This window comes from Athene cunicularia, assembly GCF_003259725.1.
Source record: "Athene cunicularia isolate RWA chromosome 3 unlocalized genomic scaffold, athCun1 chr3_part1, whole genome shotgun sequence".
Taxonomy (NCBI): Eukaryota; Metazoa; Chordata; class Aves; order Strigiformes; family Strigidae; genus Athene; species Athene cunicularia.
In genome coordinates, this window is record NW_020799097.1 from 92,920,031 (window position 1) to 92,942,571 (window position 22,541).

The following is a 22,541-nucleotide window of genomic DNA, read 5'->3' on the forward strand; positions in this document are numbered from 1 at the left end:
ACCTTTTCCACTTAACACTTAAGAAGAGCATTGTGCAGAAGCAATAACTGTAGTTGATATGATCTCAGGAAACACTCGGTCAAAAAGTTTCTGAATGTCTTTGTATTGGGCCCAAAATAGACCAAATGTATTTGCATCCACACTATGCTGAAGTCATAGTTTCAGAGTAATGCCTAAGCAAATAGGATTTGGGTGGGTGTGTGTGTGTGTGTGTGTAAGCTAACCAAACCAAACAAATTAAATAAATGAATACAGCCCAAAAAATTTATCTCAAAGAGTTTGCATTGCAGTTACGTTGACTTGAAGTGAAGATATTTCTGGGACTTCTTGCAGAGCTAAGTGCCGATTGTGCTTCTCCCCTTCATGATGTTTAAAAAGTTCACTGCATGCAGCTTCTCACCTCGCAGCAAGTGTGAGGTAGAACATGTCAGCTTAAACCTCAGGTTTTTACCTCCTGTTGTGACGGGCTGTAAGAGAGCACAAAACCAGATTCTGATGCTCCTCTGAGGCATAAAGATTCATCAGTTTTTTGTAACTTTAGCATGTGGGTAGGGTGAGTGCTTTTAATATGGAAGTGGAGAAACAGTGGCCTATATTGAGACCTAGCCCGAGGGGATGGATAAGTGACTGATCCTGTCTGTCATGTCTTAAAACAGAGAACACAGTAAAGTGCATCTGGACTTTATGTTAAAATGGAAGCTGAGACAACTGCCAGACTCCAAACTCTCACAAGAATTTTAAACCAAACTCCTGTGCTGTTGAGACTTGATTTAGCAACGCTATTGCATTTATGTGGAGCTGGTTTGATGCTTACTCTGTGAAAATTATAGCTTTCATTGAGCATAGTTACAGCAGCAAGGACTCTCTGTTATGTCCACCTGAAACACTTTGGTGGCCGCCTTCGGTTGTTCTGCTCTGTCATTTTTAATAAGACAGCCCAGCCTTCTTGTTGAGAGCAAGACAGTAGAGAAGGAGAAAGGGAAATGTCCTTTGCTCAAAACCTTGTAAGGTTTTCCTTCTCAGACCTGTATTGCTTCTGCTGGATCCCCTTGACAACAGCCTGTGCTTCATCTGTTTATAATAACCCTAGCAAGGTTCAGTACAAGCATCTACGAGCTGCCCTATAAAGTGTTCTCTTCTAAATCACTGGCGATGGTTATGGGGCTTTTTTTTTTTTTTTTTTTTTTTAAATAGTTAAGCCAAGCCAAATTTCGAGTTAAGTCCTATGTCTCAACTAATTTCCAGCGACTCAATTCGTTAGCTGCCAAATGGGCTGTGTGCCAATGCCTGATCAACAAGCCAATTTCTTCTTGATGGAAAGGTTGCAGTAGAGAGGCCCTCGGCTCCATCAGATCCCTCTCATAAGCAGTATAATACCAAAGCCTTCAAAATACTAGTCTTTCTAGCTGAATTTGGACATCAAATCCTATTTGCCTTACCACTTCTGTTCATCAGGCCTCTTCAGAAAATAGAGACCTAAGTTCACACAGGATGTGCTGTCTGGAATCCATTTATGATGGTAGGGTACACAGGGGCTCTGAGAGTTTATCAATAGGCTCCTCTGCTTGAATTCTCTGATCTAGAGGAAACAAAAGAAGAAAAATGCATGTATTGTCTTTGTGTTTTATTTTACTGTTGAAATGCCTCTTCTAGTAGAAAATGCAGAGTAATGGTAGTAATCTAGGCCTCTATTCCAACCCAGCAGTTCTAACAGAACAAAAACCGAAGCAGACTTACTCAAACTCAAGTTCCTCTCCTCTTTGGAGAAAAGGTGATAGAAGCATCCCTGGGCAGCTAGTTGGCCCCATTTTAGCAAGAGTGTTTTGTTCTGGTATTTAGGAGCTGCCCTGAAATAATAAAGACATGTTATGTCCCAGCATGCAGGAACAACCCCAGCCTTAGAGAACAAAAAAATCCACATCTGCATCTTGTAAGGAAACACATTTTCTTTTAGGTTTGTAAGAACTTATGACTATAAACAAGTGTGATGACAAACTGCTGGACAGAAGCAGTGAGAGAAGAGCTTTCCTTTTGGTATTTTAGTGCCCAAAAATGGAGGTTCAGAAGTGCAGCAACAGTAAAAATTTACAAGGGTCTGGACAAAAAAAAATCACTTTTTTGAACCCCAGAAAAATACCTCCTTCAGTCTGAATCATCATAACTCCCTTTGCTGTCTGCTTTTTCCCTTTTGCTTAATTCAGATTTACCTCCTGTTATTTTTGTTTGATATAGCCATGTTGTATACAAGTGCATACTGGAGGTGATCCAGCAAGCAAAATCCATTATGCTGAATTTTTCAGCAGTTCACTAGTTGTCAGGATTATGCATGCTCACAGATACAAAAAGTGATGCAGCAGGGAAGTGTAGCCTTGGCTTTTAACAGGGTGGGAACATCCTGCTCTCTGCACACCCATAGCATATGATCTTTCCATCTTTCCTGAGCTGTCAAGTCTCACAGGGAGACTGTTCGCCCCCCCCCACTTGGAATCCATCAGTGGGTCATTACCTCTTAGGCTGCTGCATCCGTATTTGGATGAAAGGTTTGTTATTAAAGCTAGCTAACTCATTCTGATCAGCACTCTCTAAAACTTGAAAGGCTAAGAGGCGCCCTGCCTTTTAAAGTGTGCTAAACTGGTCAAGTGAGAGTATGAGGTGAGATTAGGCTTTAATTTGCTTGTTTAGCACCTAGTAAAGCACACCCTACTTTATTTACACTTGAGTTTTTGAAAGTGTTAGCCAGAATGCATTGGCAAATACGCTTAACTTTACACCTTCCAGTCTAGAACAAGACCTTAATTTGCAGCATACAGGATGTATAGGATGGCGGTTACTTACACATGTATATTGTGAGGAAGAAGGTACTTTGTTTGTATGAGCTGGGTTTGCTTTTGCACATACATACACATATACACTCGCATCCCTGCTTACAGACATACAGATGCACAAGCACCGAACAGTGTATTATGGCTCTCAGCCAGTCAGCTAAACTCCCACTTTTTTTTTTTTTTTTCCCCCTGTACAGACATTTACACACACACCTCCCCACACTGAACAAGTCCTCATACTGAGAGTGTCTGTTGGCCCAGAAACTGCTATTGCCATTTCTTTATCTCACTCTTTCATTATTTCTGGTGTTTTTAGAGAACAGGGTACTACTAAGGGTTATAGAAAAGGAAGGTGAAAATCATAATTTGATTCCTGCTTTTGATGTCAGCTGAAGTGGGAAGGTACTTGATTTTGATTCCTATTGAGTAATGCAGCTTACTGTTTGCTCTCTGGACTAGGAAGAGTACAGGAAAATCCCGACAACATTTTAAATTATGTCATTAATCAAGGTCTGTGACACACAGCACTTTCCTGTGCATGCCTCCTTTTTGCAATGACCTCATCCAAACAGTCTTAGAAAAATTGCTCTGCCAGTGAATTTAGTAAAGGATTGTGCTTAACTGGGACAATGTGATGTTTGTGCATTTCTTTCCACATGGTCATCAGAGCAGGCTAAATTACATGAAGGTTGTAGTGCCTAGTATGTCTTGTCATAAGACCAAGTGTTCCATCCAGAAGTATGTTTAAGGGACCCTTTGTTCAGCTGCTTCTTCAGGATGTTTTCTTTTATCAGTAGAGCTCTGTATCTTCAGAAAGGTATCCATCTTAAGTCTTCCCTCAGCCCTGGAACTGAAAAGAACAACAAAATATCTGCGCTTTTTTTTTTTTTTCCTCTCCTCTAAAAGACAGAGAGAATAGCTAAGGTATAAGGTGGATTCATAGAACCGAACTTTTGGAATTGAGGAGGAGAAGAATTTAAACAAGTCCCTCCAGAGTAGAGGCAAAGAGTGACTCTGCTCTTTAGGCCCAGGGTTAGAGAAATGCTCAGAAGTCATTGGCATCACATTGTTTGGTAACACATTGAGTTTGTGCTTATTTTGGTTCCAAATACATCCTTAGCAGCAACTCTTTTAGCCATAAATGAACTTATTTCAGTCTTCTTTGGCATGCTGGCAGCTAAATGCATTACAGAAACTGAACTAAGTTTTAATCTTTCTATAATCAGTTTAAATAACAATCTGCTTTGACTGACTTACCAAATTCCTGGTGCACAATGTTGATCCTGCTCTCTGGCCTGCAAGCAGAAGGGGCTTCTCCTCCTATGATTTGTTTGGGTAGACAAGATGATGCATCCAAAAAATGTGCTATCAGACCTGTGTGAAACTTGGCAGATTGTGTTAGCTTCGTTCAGCTAAAGCTTGTTTTCATTTTTGGTGCACATGTGTTCCTGTGTGTGCTTACCCTTACCCAGTATTCGCTTTGAAATTCAGTTTTGAACAAAACCCAAACCTCAGACTGAAACTTTGTTGAAAGCACCAGGCTTTGCTATGTTTCTGGTCAAACTACTGGCCCAAATAAGCTGGAAGTTGGCAAATTTATCAGCATAGTGAACATAACTTTCAGGTAGGCCCTAAAAATTCCTGTGGGGTGTAACCACTGAAGACCATACATGTGTCAAGTCCATATTATCCAAGAGATATATATGGCTCAGGTTTGTATTGGTGGTGCAGAGACATGAACAGAGACCAGTGAAATTCAGTCTTTCAGTACGGTGCTTCTGTTACCGTTGCATATTAGGAATGGTGTCTCACTTAAGGACGGAAAAGACAGTACATTAGGAAGTGTCCAATGGAGAGGGAGAGGGTCTGGGTAAAATCACAGTGACACAGACTTTTGGTATTTTTAATTTGGTACACAGATGGCATTTTTTTAATGACCTTTTCATTTGTTTGAGGTGTCTTTCTACATTATGCTGTTTTGATAGTGGTCATGGACCACCATATGATTGTTGGTGTACATTTTGTTAGACTGATAATTCAAGTGTAGTTCACATGGTTTTGCATTCAGACATTCTAAAAAAGTGCACCTACCTGAATGACTTGTTTGAGAAGCCGGGAGGTAAACAAAGTGATCTAGAGAAATTATTTGCAGCCCTTTTCATATCTTCGAATCTTTATTTTTAAGCCTGAGAGCTCTAAATGAAACACTGCTAGAATGATTGGTTTGAACTGACTTACATAATTCCATCCTTTTCTATTGATTTCTATTAATTTGAAAGAATCCATTCGGCCTTGAAAATGCAGCAACTATTGGGGTTGGCCACAGCAGGTGTTTGGGGGTAACTGCAACGATGAACACAGTAACCAAATAGCAGCGTCATGACGTGACAGAACATAATTACTCTGAAACTACGTGACACACTATTATTAGTTTTCTGTCCGTTTGGTTTGGTTTTCTTAAATACCTGGGAATTATTTTGTGAACTTTAGGCTAAAAACTAGCCAGGTTTTACAGATATAGGGTTGAACAATATGGTATCTTTTGAATAACTTACCTTTTGGTCTACTTTCCTTATTTCTCTTACTTGTTTGAGGTTTTTTGGAGGTTTTTTGTTTGGTTTTTTTTTTTTTTTTCAGGTTTGTGACCAGGTTTATTGAGCTGGATGGCCTGAGCTGTTTGCTGAACTTCCTGAAGAGCATGGACTATGAGACCTCAGAGAGCCGTATACACACATCCGTTATAGGGTGTATCAAGGCACTGATGAACAACTCCCAAGGACGGGCTCACGTCCTGGCTCATCCAGAGAGCATCAACATCATCTCCCAAAGCTTACGGACTGAGAACATTAAGACCAAGATTGCTGTGCTGGAGATCCTAGGGGCTGTCTGCTTGGTACCAGATGGTCACAAGAAAGTCTTGCAAGCCATGCTTCACTACCAAGTCTATGCTGCAGAAAGGACAAGATTTCAGGTACAAGGAGGATATTCTGCCAGAAATACTCAGTATGGTGAATCTCTGCAGGGAGTGATTTTTATAATGCATGTATTGCAAACTTACTAGGTAGTAAAAAGGTAATATTTCTCATTTTGTTTTAGGAAGGTCACTTTCTCAAATGGATTATCAGCATTTTTTTTTTTTCAAGACCTGATTGCTTGTCATTAATGCTAATTTGAAATCTCCTATATTTTACCTTAAAATGGGGGCTCTCTATGTTAAATGAAAGCTGCTGATCTTTTCATACTCTAACCTGATGACATTTCTGGGGTGGTAATCATTTGTTCTATCCTAGAAGCCAAAGCTACAGAATTTCAGGAGCCTCTGTCTTGAGTTTAAAGCCCTTAATCTAGTAATAAAAGAGTTGTGGATTAAATAATGGAGACAGTGGATTAAATAATGGACAGAGGAGGCACTTTAGTTGCCACTTGTGATGGTGCACAAGTTGATTCCTTAGTTAGCAATTGTTGGCTCAGATATCTCCCATTCAGAACCTCCCCAGAAGGGAAACTCAACCTGAGAGACCTTGAGATCATTGACAGGCTTTTATTGTGGATACTGCTGGCTGCTATGATAACGTTTCTCTTCCTAGTGAACCGAGCACCTTTACAAACAGATGTAACAGTATCTGTTGCTGTGTATGAAGCTGTAGTTCCTAACCTTTGGGGTAACCTCACCCATTTACTATGTGTTCTTAGTTGAAATTGTAAGAGTGGTGTTGGCCCTGGATCCTGCTTTCTGACAGCCATTATTTCCTGCCTACTCCTCAGCTAATGCTTCAGTGGATTTTGGACTATAGTGAGCTATGACTGAAAGTGAATGGGGAAACAGTCTGTGTTTAAAAACAGTAGCTGCCAACGGTGGTTGTTAGGAGTGAATGCACCATGAAATTCAGTGACTGTGACTCAGACCTGGAACTGGGATGCAAGAGATCTTGGGTTGGTATTAATGCATATGTGGGACTGGCAGGTCCACCTCTCTATGAGCATTGCTTTATCCACCTTGCTCTCTAGTAATTAGCCAAAATGGAGAATCCTTCCTGTATTAATTTGACATTCTTGTATACCTTGGAGACAGGTGGGGGTAACTTTAGATGCTTGGCAAAAAGCAGTGGTAACTTACAGCCCTGATAACACTTGTGGTCCTGTGTTAACTTATCCTTACTTGACCGAATGACTGCATAATAAGCCCATATGGGAGATAGATGCTGAGTTTACTCAATGTCTCCCATTTGGGTCCTCACTCTTTTTTTTTTTTTTTTTTTTTTTTTCCCTCCTCCCTCCTTCCTCCTTCCGTCTTTGTCTTCCATCGTCGTCTTTCCTCCTTTTTTCTATTGGTTTAAGATTTACTGAAAAACTGAGATAAGTCCTTGCTGGGCAAAGTGTGGTAGCACAAGTCTTTTGAGCTTTTGAGGAATCTGGAGTAATGATTTGCAGATGCTTACCAACTCACATTCATGAAAGAGTGCTTTGCATAAATACTTGCTTTTGTCAAAATGCTTTTTCATTGGGGGGGCGGGGGAAGAAAGGTGAATGGATACTCTCTTGTTTCTTTCTTAAACAAAACAAAAACCCAACCCAAACCCCAAAATTATTTAGCAGAAGGGATGTGTTCTTGTTTACAATTTCTAACGCTTGTGTCTAGATGCTGGAATGGGATTTTCCACTAAACAAAGCAGTAGTTTAAGTTTCATTTTGAAGATGTAAGGATTCATCCAAAGACATTCCTCATCCATCTTCGGTCATTTTCTTCTAACAGAGAGACTGGGTAACTTTTGAATGCTGATGAAACAAATGTAGCCATGGTCGTCCTTACATTTTAGTGGAAGGTTCTCTGATACTCTAGGAATTGCCAGTTAAGAGTTATCTCTGCTTCTGGCCCTCCCACACCTGTGTCACAGAACAGCCAAGAGAAACATCCACTGTAACTTGACTGTGAGAAGCCATTTTAAGAAAAGGATGAGCTGACAATGTTTACCCTATACCTTTACTGTAAACTTGAAAGATGTGGTATACAATGAAAGCCAGGGAAAGCCTTTCTTTCTTTATCCCAGTCCTGGGTCTATTCTTTGTAACTCAGACTTTGCAAATATCTGAAGAGATCCTTCAGATTTTAAATTGTACCTTGAGCAACTAGCAGTATCACTCTGCATTGAAGTGTCTGAACAGTTTAGAGCTTGCAGCTTTAGGTTGACTTTGGCCACACCTAATCACTGTTATATTGAAAATGATCCCCCACAAGTGGGGATCTGGCAGAACCAAGAAATGAGAATTCTTTCTGTGAAAAGTAATAAAAAGTGAACTAAACTGTAGGAACGGGAGAAACATATTTTAAATGTGCAGAGTAGGAATTTATTTCTTTGGCTCTATGGTTCATTATTGCAGACTGATTCTAATGGGGGCGTGGAAGGAAAGCAGGGAACTGTAAAGGCACTGCTCAGTCTTCCTCTAGATCTGCCTCAATGGCCAAATTAGGGATACAATACCTAAGAGGAGAATAATTTCACATTCTTAGTTTGGAAATCAGACTCAGTTCTTGCGAAGTTGAAAGTGTAGGGTTTTCTGGAAACTGTACTGAGCTCGCTTTTATTGGAATGTCCAACAAATAATTTACAGGTAACACTGACTTCTGACAACATCAATACACTTTTTGCTCTTTAAGTTTCCTTCTTGACAACAGTGGTTGATATTTTTCATCCCTTTCAGCTAACTCGTTGTCAATTTATGCCTCCTCATCTATGAAAGCTGGCACTTTGTTTGTATACTATGTGTTTGGATTTATTTTCCCCTCTTGCAGACTGCAATAAGTCTAAGTGTCCCACTCTCCCCATGTCATCTATCGTGACCAGCACTATATACTTTGAGGAATCAGGAGATAAATGTAAAAAAGACTGTTCCAGATTTATTTTTCTCAAACACAATTTTTTTTTTTTTTTGCCTTCTTGCAGACAATTAATAAAAAATTGGGTTGCATGGTTCTGCTTCCACTCCTGTTTTGTAAGAAGGAGGAAGAGAGGTTCAGAATTATTTACTGGCAACCATCTAAAACTTGAGCTCATCCATAACTTGCTGCTGACAGCTTTAGATGGAACACTGATTATTTCCAATTTGCATGTGCGCAAGTGTGGTGGACTTCTGTAGAGATCATGTATTTAACACAGTAACATAAAACATGCGAGGTTTCATTGGTTGTCAGAAGTTATTGCTGGTCAGTGTTCTAAGCACAACTCTTGCTACCTGGCACAGCTAACCAAAAGTAGTCAGAGGACTCAGCAACTGGTGAATTAGTAGAGAAGGAAAGCTGTGACTTAAGGTATGGTTCTTAGTAAACTTGCATTGGCTCTGTTCTGCTGTAACTCCTACTGTTTGAATAGGAAACTTACAGTTTTATGCTAGGGTATCTAAAGTCAAAATCCAAATTACGGTGAGATTCCTGAGTGATATAAACACTTGTAATCCCAATTAATTTAACTAAATTGCACCAGATCATACCACTTGAAGACCACTAATCAAACTGTGTTCAAGTATTTTGGAAGAGACATTCTTGTTTTTCATGTGTTCTTTTTTTTTTTCATTGAAGTTAATGGAAAAACTAGATAGAACTTTTATTAAGATAAAGGTCTGCCTCCTTAACAACATTTTTCATATTGTGCTCTGAGTGGAAATTCTGTTGTAAAATATTGCTTCTTTCTAAATTACCAGCATTTTGTCTACTGACTGAAATTATCAACCTAATCCTTAACTTTGGAGAGGAGTCATTTTAAAGCTATGGGAGATTCTCCAGAACATACTCTTCTTCGTGAGTGAAATGACACTTCAGTCTCCACTTGAATGACTTTTAGTCCTACAACTTCACCCTGTCTCTGCTGTTCAGTGTGTTCACAGGTCTGTCAGGGTCATCTTTGTCTTGGCACTTACAACAAGATTCTATACTTTATGTTTGTCTCTGAATTTATATTATGGCTATTCCTATTTTCTCAGACTTGCTACAACTTTTTGCCTGAGCTGATACCTTTTCCTGCTTTAATCTTTGACCTTTCTTTCATGCTGCCTGGAATAATTTTCCCTTTAATAGCCAATAGGAAGTCTGCAGTTCCTCTTTTAAAATATTCCTTGAAAACTGTCCTCTTCAAAGTAGTATTCCATCTTTACTCAGATACCACAGTAATATAAAGGCATGCTTTCAGTCTCCTTCCTGGGGCAATCTGGAAAAGCTCTGTCTTTGCTTCATCCAATTTTTGTTTGAAATATGTTTCTTTGCCTACAAATTCTACTCTGCTACTTAAAGAAGAGAGATGAAAGAAAACTTTGGGAAGCCAGACAATAAACCCTCAAAGCAGGAATGAGGAAGATGAGCCCTTGGTGTCCTTCCTGGGATTCTTTTTCATCTGATGTGTTCAAAATTGGTACTAGTGTAATTTTGGCACTGGCTTAATGTGTGACCATGAAAATGTTGCTTTATCTTGAATTTTTTACATGCTTTTCTTGTGAAGATAGAGGTTTCTAAAATGCTATGAAAACTGCATTATCCTATTTATGAATGGTTTCCTTTGTGAAAGTGGCACAGTCTTACTCCTTTCTATGTTGTTGCCTTTCTGATTATTGTTACGCTTGCTGCTTCCCCTCATTTCTCCTGTGGAGTGAATGCACTGTGTTATGACATTGTAACATGTACTTTTTAACATGCCATAATTTAAGTCAAACTAATGTTGCAAGGTCATAATGCTTGTACTGCCCCCCAGAAGTATATTCCAGTGCGCTTCCAGCCTAGTTTGCTGTCTGAAACACCCACTCAGCTGGGGACCCCTATGGGAAAAAAGACTTTTCCTTTTTAGTCTTGAGAGAACCTAGGTGTTAGATACTCTCTGAAAGGAGGTGATTTCACTCGCCGATGAAAATATGAACTGGGCTGCTTTGCGCAGAACACTTGTTTTACTCCTTAATGCTGCTAGAAAATTTGAAGCTTGAGGTGAAGAAATAAAGGAAGCTTGATATTGTCAGTTGAAAAGATAGATATTAGGAGCACGCCTTCCAGAACCTCCTTGCCTGGTTTGTGTTAAACACCATCAGTACAGACTGTAATCTGTAGGAAGACATCTGATCAACTTGGAATTGTGGTAGGGGAGCTAACAAGGAACAAATTAAAATCCTGTATTCCCACATGATTTGCTTCTTCCCCCCAGGGCTCATCCAAAGCCTTTTGAGGTTTGCTGCAGATTGAATGAAACCCTACTGGATGTCAGTGATGAGAAATAATGGGATTAAGTGAGGAAAGTTTTGCTTAAATAGTAGGAAAAACCTTTACAACCATAAGATCAATTGGGCTGTAGAGCTGGCTGCCAAGAGGTGTGGTGAAATCTTTTTCACAGGAAATGTTCAAGTGAAGACTTGAACCCCAGCCATTTGCAAAGGGTTGGAGATGTTGGAGTTTGGCCACAGTGTGTGGGTGTACATTCTCATCTTTAGGAATTGCATGAGCTTACAGTGTTTCCTTCTAAAACTGAACAATTGCATGAAGATGTGCTGCTCTTCAACAAGTTCAGTGCAACCCAGAGTTTTAGTTTTTCTTGCCCTGAATTTGGCTTGGTCCCCACTGCATTCTGCTCCTAGTCCAGCCTTCTGAAATGGGGGATAGAAAGCTTTTGTTAACATCCTTTAACCTGTCCGGATACTGTATCTGATATGTTGTTTCATAGATTCTAGCATGTTCCCAAATGTCTGTGAGAATATATGGTAGGAATGAGGCCTCCAAAGAAAACCAGCAAACCCATCCTTGGTTTTGATGCTTCTGTAATGATGGCTACTTAAATTGGTCCAAGAAGACACGTGTGCTTTGGATTTCAGCATCAAATCTGAGAGTAACAGAACTAAATCCTCTCATTTATTTCACTTCTGCTTATTTGTCAAGTTGAAGGGTTGGTTTTGTTGGTGAATTTAAAGACTTCTTAAATATTCTGCTATTGTCATTGTTAGAGATAGGATGCTGGACTGGAATGACCATCAGTCTGGCTCAGTAGGGCATTTCCTGTATTTTTATGTGAGATTCGCCCCTGTTTCTAACAAGGGGAAGGGTTGATATTTGGTCATAATGTAACTACTGGGTAGATGTGATGGAAGTTCAAATGACAAGAGTTAGGGATGTTTGCAAATGCCAGCTGAACAGTTTCAAAGATGTGAGAAAAGGAGTTTATGAAATCAAGCTTGCTTGATAGTGAACATACTATGCTCAGATATAAGAACAGCTGTCAGTAGCAGTGGATGAATGATCAAAAGATATTTACTGAAAAACAAACAAAGGGTTTCCATGAAGCCAGAAGGTTATTGTTTCCCCTGGGGAATGCACAGGAAGATATTCTCCCAGTTTCTTGAGACATATCTCCATGGTGATGTCCTTTTTCTACAGGAAACAAGATAGACCTATGAAACTGATGACTAGCACAGGAAAGATTTTGCTATGAATGAACACTTTCAGTAGCTAGGGACAGAAGACTGACTAAAGGAAAATCAACTTCCTTACTCAGCATCATAGCTTCAAAATATTATTTAGATGGTCTGCTGAACTGAAGACTAAAAAGTTATTTTTGTCTTCATTCCCCCTTTATGGCCAAAACATCCTGTGAAGAGTAAAAAGAATTCTATCTTTTTCTCATGCATCAGCAAAACAAATATAGGACTGTGGGGCATTTATTCTTAATACTGGAGAGAGATGCATAGAATTGAACTGGCAGATCTCAAGTGGAATTTGTCACCCTTTCAGTAAGGAAAATCATCCTTGGAATTATGAGCTGATCAGAGTAGATCCTGAAGAGAAGATTCATGGTAATCAGCACATAACTTAGAGTTGCTTTCATGGCTAATCAGTTTCTACTATAATCTCTTTGGTAAATATTCAAGTAGAATTAATCCCAAATAGACTGTATAAGGCACGGGCTACCAACATTATTTGTCTAGTCTGTTTTCTCCTTCGTCTCCTGATGTTTACAGGATTATAGTGAGATATCTATATGTATGTAGAGATTAGGCCAAAAGCATTTCTGTGCTAAATACCCCTTGAATGCTGAATATCCCTGCTATCTGGTTAATAGGAGGACATATGGTCTCCAGAGACACCTTATAGAAGCCTTTCAGTATATAAAGGGAGCTTCTAACACAGACAGAAGACTTTTTACCAGGGCCTGTAGCAACAGGACAAAGGCTAATGGGTATAAACTAAAAGAGGCTAGATTTAGAGTGGATATGAGGAAGAGATTTTTTTTTTTTATGATAAGAGTGGTGAGACACTGGAACAGGTTGCCCAGAGAAGTTGTAAATGCCCCATCACTGTAAGTGTTCAAGGTCAAGTTGATGGGGCTTTGAGCCACATGATCTAGTCGAAAGATGTCCCTGCCCATGGCAGGAGTGTTGAAACTAGATGATCTTTAAAGGTCACTTCCAATCTAAACCGTTCTGTAATTCTGTAACAAGGAAACTGAAGCTTATCTGCACTACCAGTGGAGCTGTGTAATTCTCCTTTGCGCTTTGGAGCTGTATGCACAGCGGATACTCCTGTTATTTGCAAATCCATAAAAGGAGCTTACCAAGAGGTGGGTAATTGTCTGCTTCATGTGAAGTAGCTGTAAGTGAAGGAAAAGGAGAAATTGTCCAAGCTATGGGTTTTATGCCTCAAAAGAGAGCTTCTCTTTAGAATTCTCTCCCCTGTGCACATAAATGCAATCATCCTGCTAAGTTCCAAGAAAATAATGAAAATTACGTAAGTGATTTGAGTAGAAAGGATGTACGAATCTGATGCTATATTTCTGTGTGTATAAACTCCCTGTGATATTCACCATACAGAGTTAACTGACTGGGAAGGACATCATTCTGCTGCTTTCTTAGGTCATGTTGGCAAGAACTATAAAGGACTTCTGCTTTTTCTCAAATAATAGCTTGTTTAAAAAAAATATATTTTTTTTTTCATTAGGATCAGGTGGCCATTTTATTCCTATTGCTATTCTTTATTTTCTTATTGTGGCATGCCCAGAATTGCTAACAACCTTGCCTGAATAAAAAATATTTCTTTAAGTAAATATGTAGGAAATCAAAAGAAGACTGTGTGCATATCCCATGAACAGTATGCAAAATGGTGTAAGAAATTAGATTGTATCCTCTGAACCAGCCTGCTGTTCTGTTTCAGACATTGTTGAATGAGCTAGACCGAAGCATGGGGCGATATCGAGATGAAGTAAATCTCAAAACAGCCATCATGTCCTTTATCAATGCTGTTCTGAATGCTGGTGCTGGTGAGGTGAGACACTGCCCTCGAAATTCCTTCTAAAATGTTATGCTTGAATTAATTTACCTTGGAAATGCTTAGTAGATTAAGTCACAAATCTTGTGTTATTCAGTGGATATGGTTTGCAGAAAATAATGCTTAATTGCTAATATCAGTTTTAGAGTGTCTTCCATATTATTTCATGCTCAGCCTCTTCTAATGTAACATAAACTATTTGCACTAAAATGATTGCTTCTTTTTTTTTTTTTTTTTTTTTTAACTGTAAAGCATTTACCTCTGATTTCGGCCTTTTAGAAAACATTTTGGTTTACCTACAGAAATGTTTTGAAATGTTGTTTTGACTCAAAACCAAAGTCAGAAAATTTAAATTTAAAAATGTCAAAGTGAGACATTTCAGAAAAGAGAGTTTGTTGGTTTTCTTTCATTAACAAGACTTTCTTTTGAATCTGGACAGTTTAAACTTATTTTGTTTCATTAAAAGTGTCACTTTTGTTACCTTGGCTTTTCTTTTTTTGGTTAAACCACAACAGACAAGCTAATAAGAGCTATGTCTAGGAATGTATTTGTCTCTATCCGCGGCAGTCCTCTAACATCGCACTCAGGTGTCAAGTTTGCCAGAGTATATGGTGATTTTATGACAAATAAACATAAAAACTGGGAGGAAGGCTGCAGTTCTATTCATCTGCAAGCAAGAGGTGGACCTCTAATGGACTAGCAGGACAAACACTAATAACTTCTGTTCTTTATGGAACAACATGGAGTGTGCTGCCCTTTTGACTGGGTATGCAGAATTCATTGTAAGTAAATGAGGACTGTATTTTTAAGTGAAACAGGCAAAGAATTTTTATTTTTTTTTTTAACGTTACTGGAATTAATCATCCTGTGAATTGGGTGTCAAGATAAAGGATATTAAAAATGGAAGAACTGTGATTTTAAATTGTTTGGTTTATTTTTTTAAAAATGTGATTAAAATATTTTGGAGCCCAATAACTTGGGTTTCCTCCACTTTTTAAGGATAATTTGGAGTTCCGATTACACCTACGGTATGAGTTTCTAATGCTGGGAATTCAACCTGTCATTGACAAGCTAAGAGGACATGAGAATGCCACACTGGACAGGTAAGGCATATTTTCTGAGAACAGTTATTGATCAACAGAAAGAGTTCTTAGAAACTCTTCTCCATTTGGATTTCAAATTTAAGCACAAAGCTGTCTCTGTTTCTTCCTAAAACTGACTCACTTTAAAAACAAAAAGGAGATTTGTCCTTAAAATTAAAATCAGCAGATAAAAATAGGAAACGTACATACTAAATTGGCCATGGCTGTGGCAAGGAGTTCCTGAATTGCTTTCCTTCTAAGCTAGGGATGGCAATCAGAATGAATAAAATAAAAAACTTCTAATTCGTTTTCTCTTGTAGCAAAACTGGAACAAAAGCCTGTCCTGGTAGGAGGGAGGGAAGCCAGTAGTTCCTTGACTCCATTGAGACTGTGGTATGTGTTGTCAAAAGTGCAGGTTCTGAGTTTCCAAGGTTTTTCTTTAAGCTCAGTCTTTTCTGTGATCTAGCTTGTATCACAACCTCCCGAACAGTGGCAGTGGCAGGGCTATGAGAGAAGAGACACCTGTGGTGGGTGAAAGGGTAGAGATGCCAACAGGGCAAGAGAGAAGAATGAGGAGCATCTTCAAACAGCCCTGATATTGCACAAAATGTAACACTGAATAACACCTTCAAATCACCGTGTTAAAAGTTATACAGATAATAAATGCTTTCTGCACTAGCAATCCATATTTTGCCACAGTAATTGAGGCTGCTAATGACCTTAAATTAAACCCTTCACAAAGCCACATGCTGAAATAAACTTGGACTAAAGAATCTGAACAATTTGACTGAGGCACTTCAAGAAGCTAAAAGACTGATGAACCTTTGGTAAAATACATTTTCTTAACAAAATCATTTTAAGGTGTAAGACCAGGCAGCCATGGGAGTTTACTTTCTCCTGTGACTACATTAAGCTTTGTGGAGAGGCATTGACCTGCTGATGTGCTGCTATCCCATACTGTCTGCTACTCCAAGTCCCTTCTTCCAGAGCAGGGCTGATTTGTAGGTATCTGATATCTGGGATTTTCTAGATAGAAGTATCAAGTTTGCAGAAGCCCTTGGTGAAAAACCTATGCATCAGGCCTATGTCTGCAGCCTTCAAGGCGCCATTTTCTCAAACATCCACTGTCAGGAGTTGCTATAGGGTGATAGAGCTCTCCCTGGGGACAAATGTAAAGTGCCTGAGATTCTTCGTTAGCACTGGCTGCCTGTCATAAAGACTGACCTCACATCTTTGAGCAGGTGGAGGCATATACCTGTATATTAATGTCACAGGAAAAGAATGCATGCAGTTGTACGTGTCTACAGTTCGCTGCAGAGCTGGAACCAGTAATGCTGCCTTTGATCTACAGCATTATAATCAAGAAGAGAATCTGTCCTGTAAGCAATCCATGTTCCTTTGGTCAATAACTAGGAGCGTTTAGGAGGCACTTAGGGGCAGCTTTTGGATCTTACAAATTACAGTCATGAGAATAACAGGTTTGAGAGGATCCCAGATGCCTGGATTACACAGATTATATGCCAGGTCTATACAGGTGGGTATGCCACAGCCTTTCCCCACATCATGTGCTATGCTGTGGTCTCCGTGCAAGTCCAGATGCCATGGTCAGATGTGTTTCTTGCCAGGTCCCCCAGATCCCAACAGCAGCATGCAAATGTAAAGACAGTTGTGAGCTCTGCTGTTTAATCCACTGTGTAAAAGAAACAACACCTTAATGGTCTAATATCTGGTTAACAAGTACGGCATGAACTTTGTAGAAATATATTCTCACTGCAGGCATTAATCACAAATAGAATATCTCTTTCCTAGTTTATGTTTATTTTTAGCAGCCTTACCTCAACACAGTGACTTAGCACAAGGATTAAAGAGCATGTGTACGTCAGCCAGCCATTTCTTTTGGCCTGTCACTGACCCCATGAGTTGCCTTGCATACCTATCCCAGCACTTAATGTAAGAAAGACTTGCCAATTTCCAAGTGTTCTAGCTAGGAATGAGGTGTTGCAGCTTCTGTAGTGACACATTTAGTTTAAGTCTGAATTATGCCATCAACATTGGCAGGTTTTGTTTGCTTTGTTTTTCTGTTTTCTCTTAGACACTTAGATTTCTTTGAGATGGTCAGAAATGAAGATGACCTGGAACTTGCCAAGCGGTTTGACCTGGTAAGTTTTGCTCTGGAGTACCTGAACTTGCCAAAAGTGAACATCCACTTTGGATGCTTGGTGCAACTTCCCTTTGAGTTTCCTGAAAACAATGATGGACTTTGGTGTTGAGAGTGGCTGGTGCTCTTGTTTTACCTTTTTCTCATTTAGAAATTAGGGGGTCTGTGATGTGTGAACAATGAAAATAGTGATCACAGACAGGGCTTCTGCCAGGCAGCTTTGACAAAGACTTTTTTCTTTGGTTGAAGGTTCAGGAATGGAGGAGGCTCTGAACCCTGCTCTCGTGTTCTCAGTCCTGCTGATCCAGGTGCATTCTAGTTTCAGACATCCCTTTTACAGGACTATGTTGAAGCTTGGAGTCTTCTCCAGTACTTTTCCCAAGATTACAGGAAAGTCTCCTGAAGACTGTCACTTCAGAGCCTGTAGAGAGGATCAGTATTTTAGTCTGGGTGGATTTTAAAGATGAGCATAAAACAAGGACGGTTTCCACAAGCTCTAGCAACAGTAAGAGGCTGTAGGGTCCAGAATAGTTATGGTTTCCTTTTTCTTCATGACCAGTTCTTGCTGCACACCAATACAGAACAACTAGCTCTTTCCTGCCTCGCTTGTACTATTTGTGCCACTACTTTCTAGGATGCAGTTGTTTTGCTTGCTTCAAAACAGCTTAGTGGGTTTGCATACCTCCCATCTGTCTAACCTTTGGAGATATTTTCCATACTCATGTGGTAATCACAGTGCTGGTCTCAAAGACCCATGTGCCTGCTCCTCACTGGAACTTGCAGCTGGACATTGCGGGAGACTCTGCAGAGGTCCAACTGCTGGAAATTTACCTGTCTCTGTGTTGATCAGATCTGTCACAGTTAGTCAGGCTTTCACTGTGCATGTTGTTTTCTTAATTGTTCTTTCTCTCACTTCAGATCCACATTGACACAAAAAGTGCCTCTCAGATGTTTGAGTTGATCAAAAAGAGATTGAAGCACACAGATGCCTATCCCTACTTGTTATCCATCCTCCAGCACTGCCTGCAGATGCCATGTGAGTACCTTACAGCTTTCCAGAGCGAGGCATATTAAAAAACTGCATATAGGTACAGTGTCAAAGACAGCAGAGCACACACTGCCCTTGTCTTCCCTTCCGAACTTGGCAGTGGCTGAGGAACTTGGTATCTCACACTGACTCCATCCACCAGATTTTTGTCGCAATACTTAAAGCAGCAGCTTGACCTCTCTACACTTGCAAATAAAATTAAGTAACTGAGACATTCCACTTAGATACTGTCAGAGCTTTTAAGGATTTTAAATTAGAACTTTCAAAACAGAAAGAGCCCTTGTGCTCTAGATCAGGGAATTCCCAGAAATAGATACCATTTTGAGTATTAACAAAATGCACTGAGGAATTTTTCTGGTGAAACAATACGGTACTGAAAGCTGTTCTGTCACTGGGAAATTCCACAGTAAGTCTTCAGGCTGCTATCTCATGGCAGTGCATCAGTGGAGAGCTCCTGAATGCAAAATGAAAAATAATATTGGCATTTCTTTTCAAAAGAAGTGATAGGAATCTTCTTGTTAACTGTAATAAAATACTTCATTTATGCTTCCAGAGTGTAGCAGCTGAGCAAAGGCATAACAAGATCACTACATAACTGCCTGCCTTAATCCTCTTAGGTATCAGGTGCTGGTCTTCATTACTTTCAGCCATACCTGAGCAGTCAAAACTGAGAAGGGAACATGAGGGAGATGTACTGTGATGTGCTTTTTCAGAAAGTAATATGGTATGTTTTCAGGCACTCATTCAAGTACTGCAGTGCACAAATTCAAGCAGTTGCTTGTCCCAGTGATCTCCTTGATATTGTTCTTTAAGACAGTAATTGAGCTTTAGGTATTGACCTGGATTATTGGTGGCAGAAGGGCTAAATCCTGCAAGACCAAGACAAGATTGTACCGGAGCAGTTTTAAAGTATCTAAAGTCTAAGTTATGTAATTCATCAGACCCTTTGGCTCAATTTCTCTTCTTTCTCTCCACACTTTTGGTCATGTTTGTTTGATTTTTTTCATGCCAGTTGAGTTTCACTGACCTTTATGCATGCTCAGTTATCTGCAGACCATCTGATTATTTTTATAGTGCCTGATCACCATGTTACCTAGGTACCAAAAAAAAACCCCAGCATCAAGCCTCAGAAAATACTGAGTAGCCGCTGTCACAGAGGAATCACTTCTGTAGATGTTTAAAGCACAAGTTAGAGCTAATCTGTCAAAATGTCTACACAGCCTGAACATGCAGCAAATCAGGTAAAGAGTTGCTCATGCCTGTTATGTGCTGTTCCAATATGCTGGGTGTTTGTAAATAATCTGCTAGCAACAGTTTGGGGTTAGGCTTCGTGTTCTCTAATTTACTACATACAAGATTGAGATGGAAGGTGGAAAGGAAGGAATGTCACTCTGTTGGCAGGTCTGTGCACTTTGGCATGGAAATGGAAGTTCTCATGGCTTGGTCTTTTTTCATACAGATAAGAGGAATGGAGGAAACTTCCAGCAGTGGCAGCTGTTGGATAGAATACTCCAACAAATTGTTCTTCAGGATGAACGAGGAGATGATCCTGATATAGCTCCATTGGAAAACTTCAATGTCAAAAATATCATTAAAATGTAAGCTGCATTATTATTGTTTATTTCTGTTACTCAGGTATATGATAAGTGTGCAAGTGCTTAGGAAATAATAAACTCCTCCTGATATTTTTATTTTAACTTACAGCTTCTTGTTGCCCTGTTAGTCTTCTAAATAGCTTTCTTCTAATGACATCTTAACTAGACAGTGTTTTCTAGCAAAGTCCTTGCCTTTGGCTTCTAAATTCTATTAAATATTAAGCTGGTTAGAAGAGCAGAAAAAGTACCCATGATTTTATAACAAGGCTTCCTCATGGGTCTTTTTTCATTCAGAATGTTGATGAAAGCATTCATTGATATACCCCCCCCCCCCCCAAAAAAAAAAAAAAAAAAAAAAAAATTGGTCATCTCTATTTAGATCTCATTCCTTACTAATGAGCACATAGTTTAGAAAGATCTTAAATAGTGCAAAGCAGCCCACACGTAGCACACAAAACCATTTACATCTTCACAAAATGTCTGCATGCTCTCACCCAGACTTGGCTGAGGGCACTACCAGTATTTTTTCCCATAGGATGCATCATGTGAGAAGTCTAGCTACATGAGCTGGCTCTCATCTCAACTTCCCTGTTCTCAGTCCTTTTTTATCCAAAGTTTTGGATTCTTCATTCCACCATCTGCCTCTGAAGGTAATTCATGGCCCACTACCCTTCTGAATTGCCCACTACCCTTCTGAATTACCCACTGAAAAGAGGATTTTATAAAACATAAGCCTCATGTGAAACCAGATTCTCCTGTACTAAAAATCTTACAGTCCCGTCTGTTACAGGCATGAGCCAAAATCAAAACTGATTTCTTGTCATGGAAAAATACCCTGGTGTTGATCTCTTTCTGTCTGTCTGGATATCAGACTTCATTGTAGACCTCATGCCTGATCTTCCCTTTCTGCTTTCACAGCTACTCCTTATTCTGCATATCTAATCAATCCCCAGCATATTTTCTGTCAGTAATAGGAAATAGCTGTGCCAGTATGAGATATGAGAATTGCCTTGTTACTGATATATTACCCAATAGATAAGCATCCTCCCTCCTTATAAGAAAGAAAAAATGGAATGACAAAAAGTTCAAAAAAAGATGCCAATCTGGTCTTGTTTTAAGGGTGGGGTAATTTGTAACCCACCACCACTATTAGTATTTTAGTGATGACTTCTCTTTTTCAAACAAGTAGACTTGGCACTTTGAGGGCATTACCTTGAAGACAGGAATGTATCAGGATTTTTTCGCCAGGCATTCCTTTATTTTCAGGACTTTGAGCAACAAGCCATCACATTTATATTAGGTGTTGGCTTCAGTAAGGATCAGGATCTGGAACTTGACTAACCACTGGTAGGGTCTTGTATAAACATGTGAATTCCCCAGGTTGCATTTTACTGATCACTACACATAATGGCCAGTTGCTTTTTCAGCCTGGGTAGCTCAGAAAAAGTCTAAATGATCTGATTTAATCTTTCAGGCTGGTGAATGAAAACGAAGTCAAGCAGTGGAGGGACCAGGCAGAGAAGTTTCGGAAAGGTGAGTGCATCCTCAGTGCTTGGGGAGGCAAAAAAGGAGGCAAGACTGATCCTGATTCAGCCACAGAGCAGCAAACAGCAGAGCTGGGCAGAACTTTTCCTTTTGTGGACAAACCCTGCTTTGTTCCCTCCAGCACATTTTGTCTCATGGTGGTCAGTTTGTGTTTCATAGGATAGGGCTTCCCTCAGTCTTCACGTGAAGTGATTTTATAGTCTAAGTGAAACTTGGGTATTGCTGTCTTGATCACTGAAGATCACTGTCAAGACAGTCAGACTCTGTTTTTCTTTTTCCTACTCTTGTTATGCTTCCACAGTTGAACTGTCAACTTTATTTCAGCATAACCTGCATCTCTTCAGGGACTGTTCATGAGCTTTATTTCATCAGCCCTGCTTGCCTGTTCCCCCTAGATCATGCCGAGCTGATGAGCAGGCTAGAGAAGAAGGAGCGGGAATGTGAGACAAAGACCCAGGAGAAAGACGAAATGATGAAGACACTGAACAAAATGAAGGACAAGCTGCAGAAGGAATCCTTGGAGTTGCGCCAGACCCGGGACCAGATGAACGACCTGGTGGCTCAACTTAATGAGTTCTCGGTATGAGACTGGGACTCTTCCCATCCTTGTTTAAAGCCTGCTAAATAGTGAATGATAAACAAAAGCACATTATGAGTGAAACACTCTCTATGGTCAGTACAGAGAGAGTCTGTCTAGCTAGCTACAAAGATGAATACTTAGAAGCTGCTCAGCTTTTAGCTCAGACTGAAATCCCTGAGCTGGTGGTATAGAATGGATAATGCATGGGCTACCCCATTCCTTCTCCTCAGCTACCTCCTTGCAGGACCTGCTGAGGCACATGTGTCCTCCTCCAGCTATAATTCTTACTGCTGAGTGGGGTAGCCCTGGTTGTTATTTCAGTGGAATGGAGAGAAATCTCCCAGATATAAAAGTAAATTTAATAAAGAAACAGGATTCCTGTCATGCTTCAGGAGCATCTGTACTGCCTTGCAGCTCTGCAGAAGTG

The 22,541-nt window shown here is 39.8% G+C and overlaps 1 protein-coding gene across 3 annotated transcripts in view; it reads left to right on the plus strand.

Annotated features, from left to right (window-relative positions):
* The window catches only part of DAAM2 (dishevelled associated activator of morphogenesis 2), a 187,229-nt gene that overhangs the window by 114,151 nt on the left and 50,537 nt on the right, over nt 1-22,541 (plus strand). For all 3 annotated transcript variants that reach the window (XM_026844832.1, XM_026844831.1, XM_026844830.1), the window contains exons 6-13: nt 5,463-5,796; nt 13,993-14,103; nt 15,106-15,209; nt 17,281-17,347; nt 18,265-18,382; nt 19,854-19,992; nt 21,464-21,522; nt 21,930-22,114. In XM_026844832.1, the coding sequence (XP_026700633.1) occupies nt 5,463-5,796; nt 13,993-14,103; nt 15,106-15,209; nt 17,281-17,347; nt 18,265-18,382; nt 19,854-19,992; nt 21,464-21,522; nt 21,930-22,114 (1,117 nt within the window). The remainder of the gene's footprint in view (nt 1-5,462; nt 5,797-13,992; nt 14,104-15,105; nt 15,210-17,280; nt 17,348-18,264; nt 18,383-19,853; nt 19,993-21,463; nt 21,523-21,929; nt 22,115-22,541) is intronic.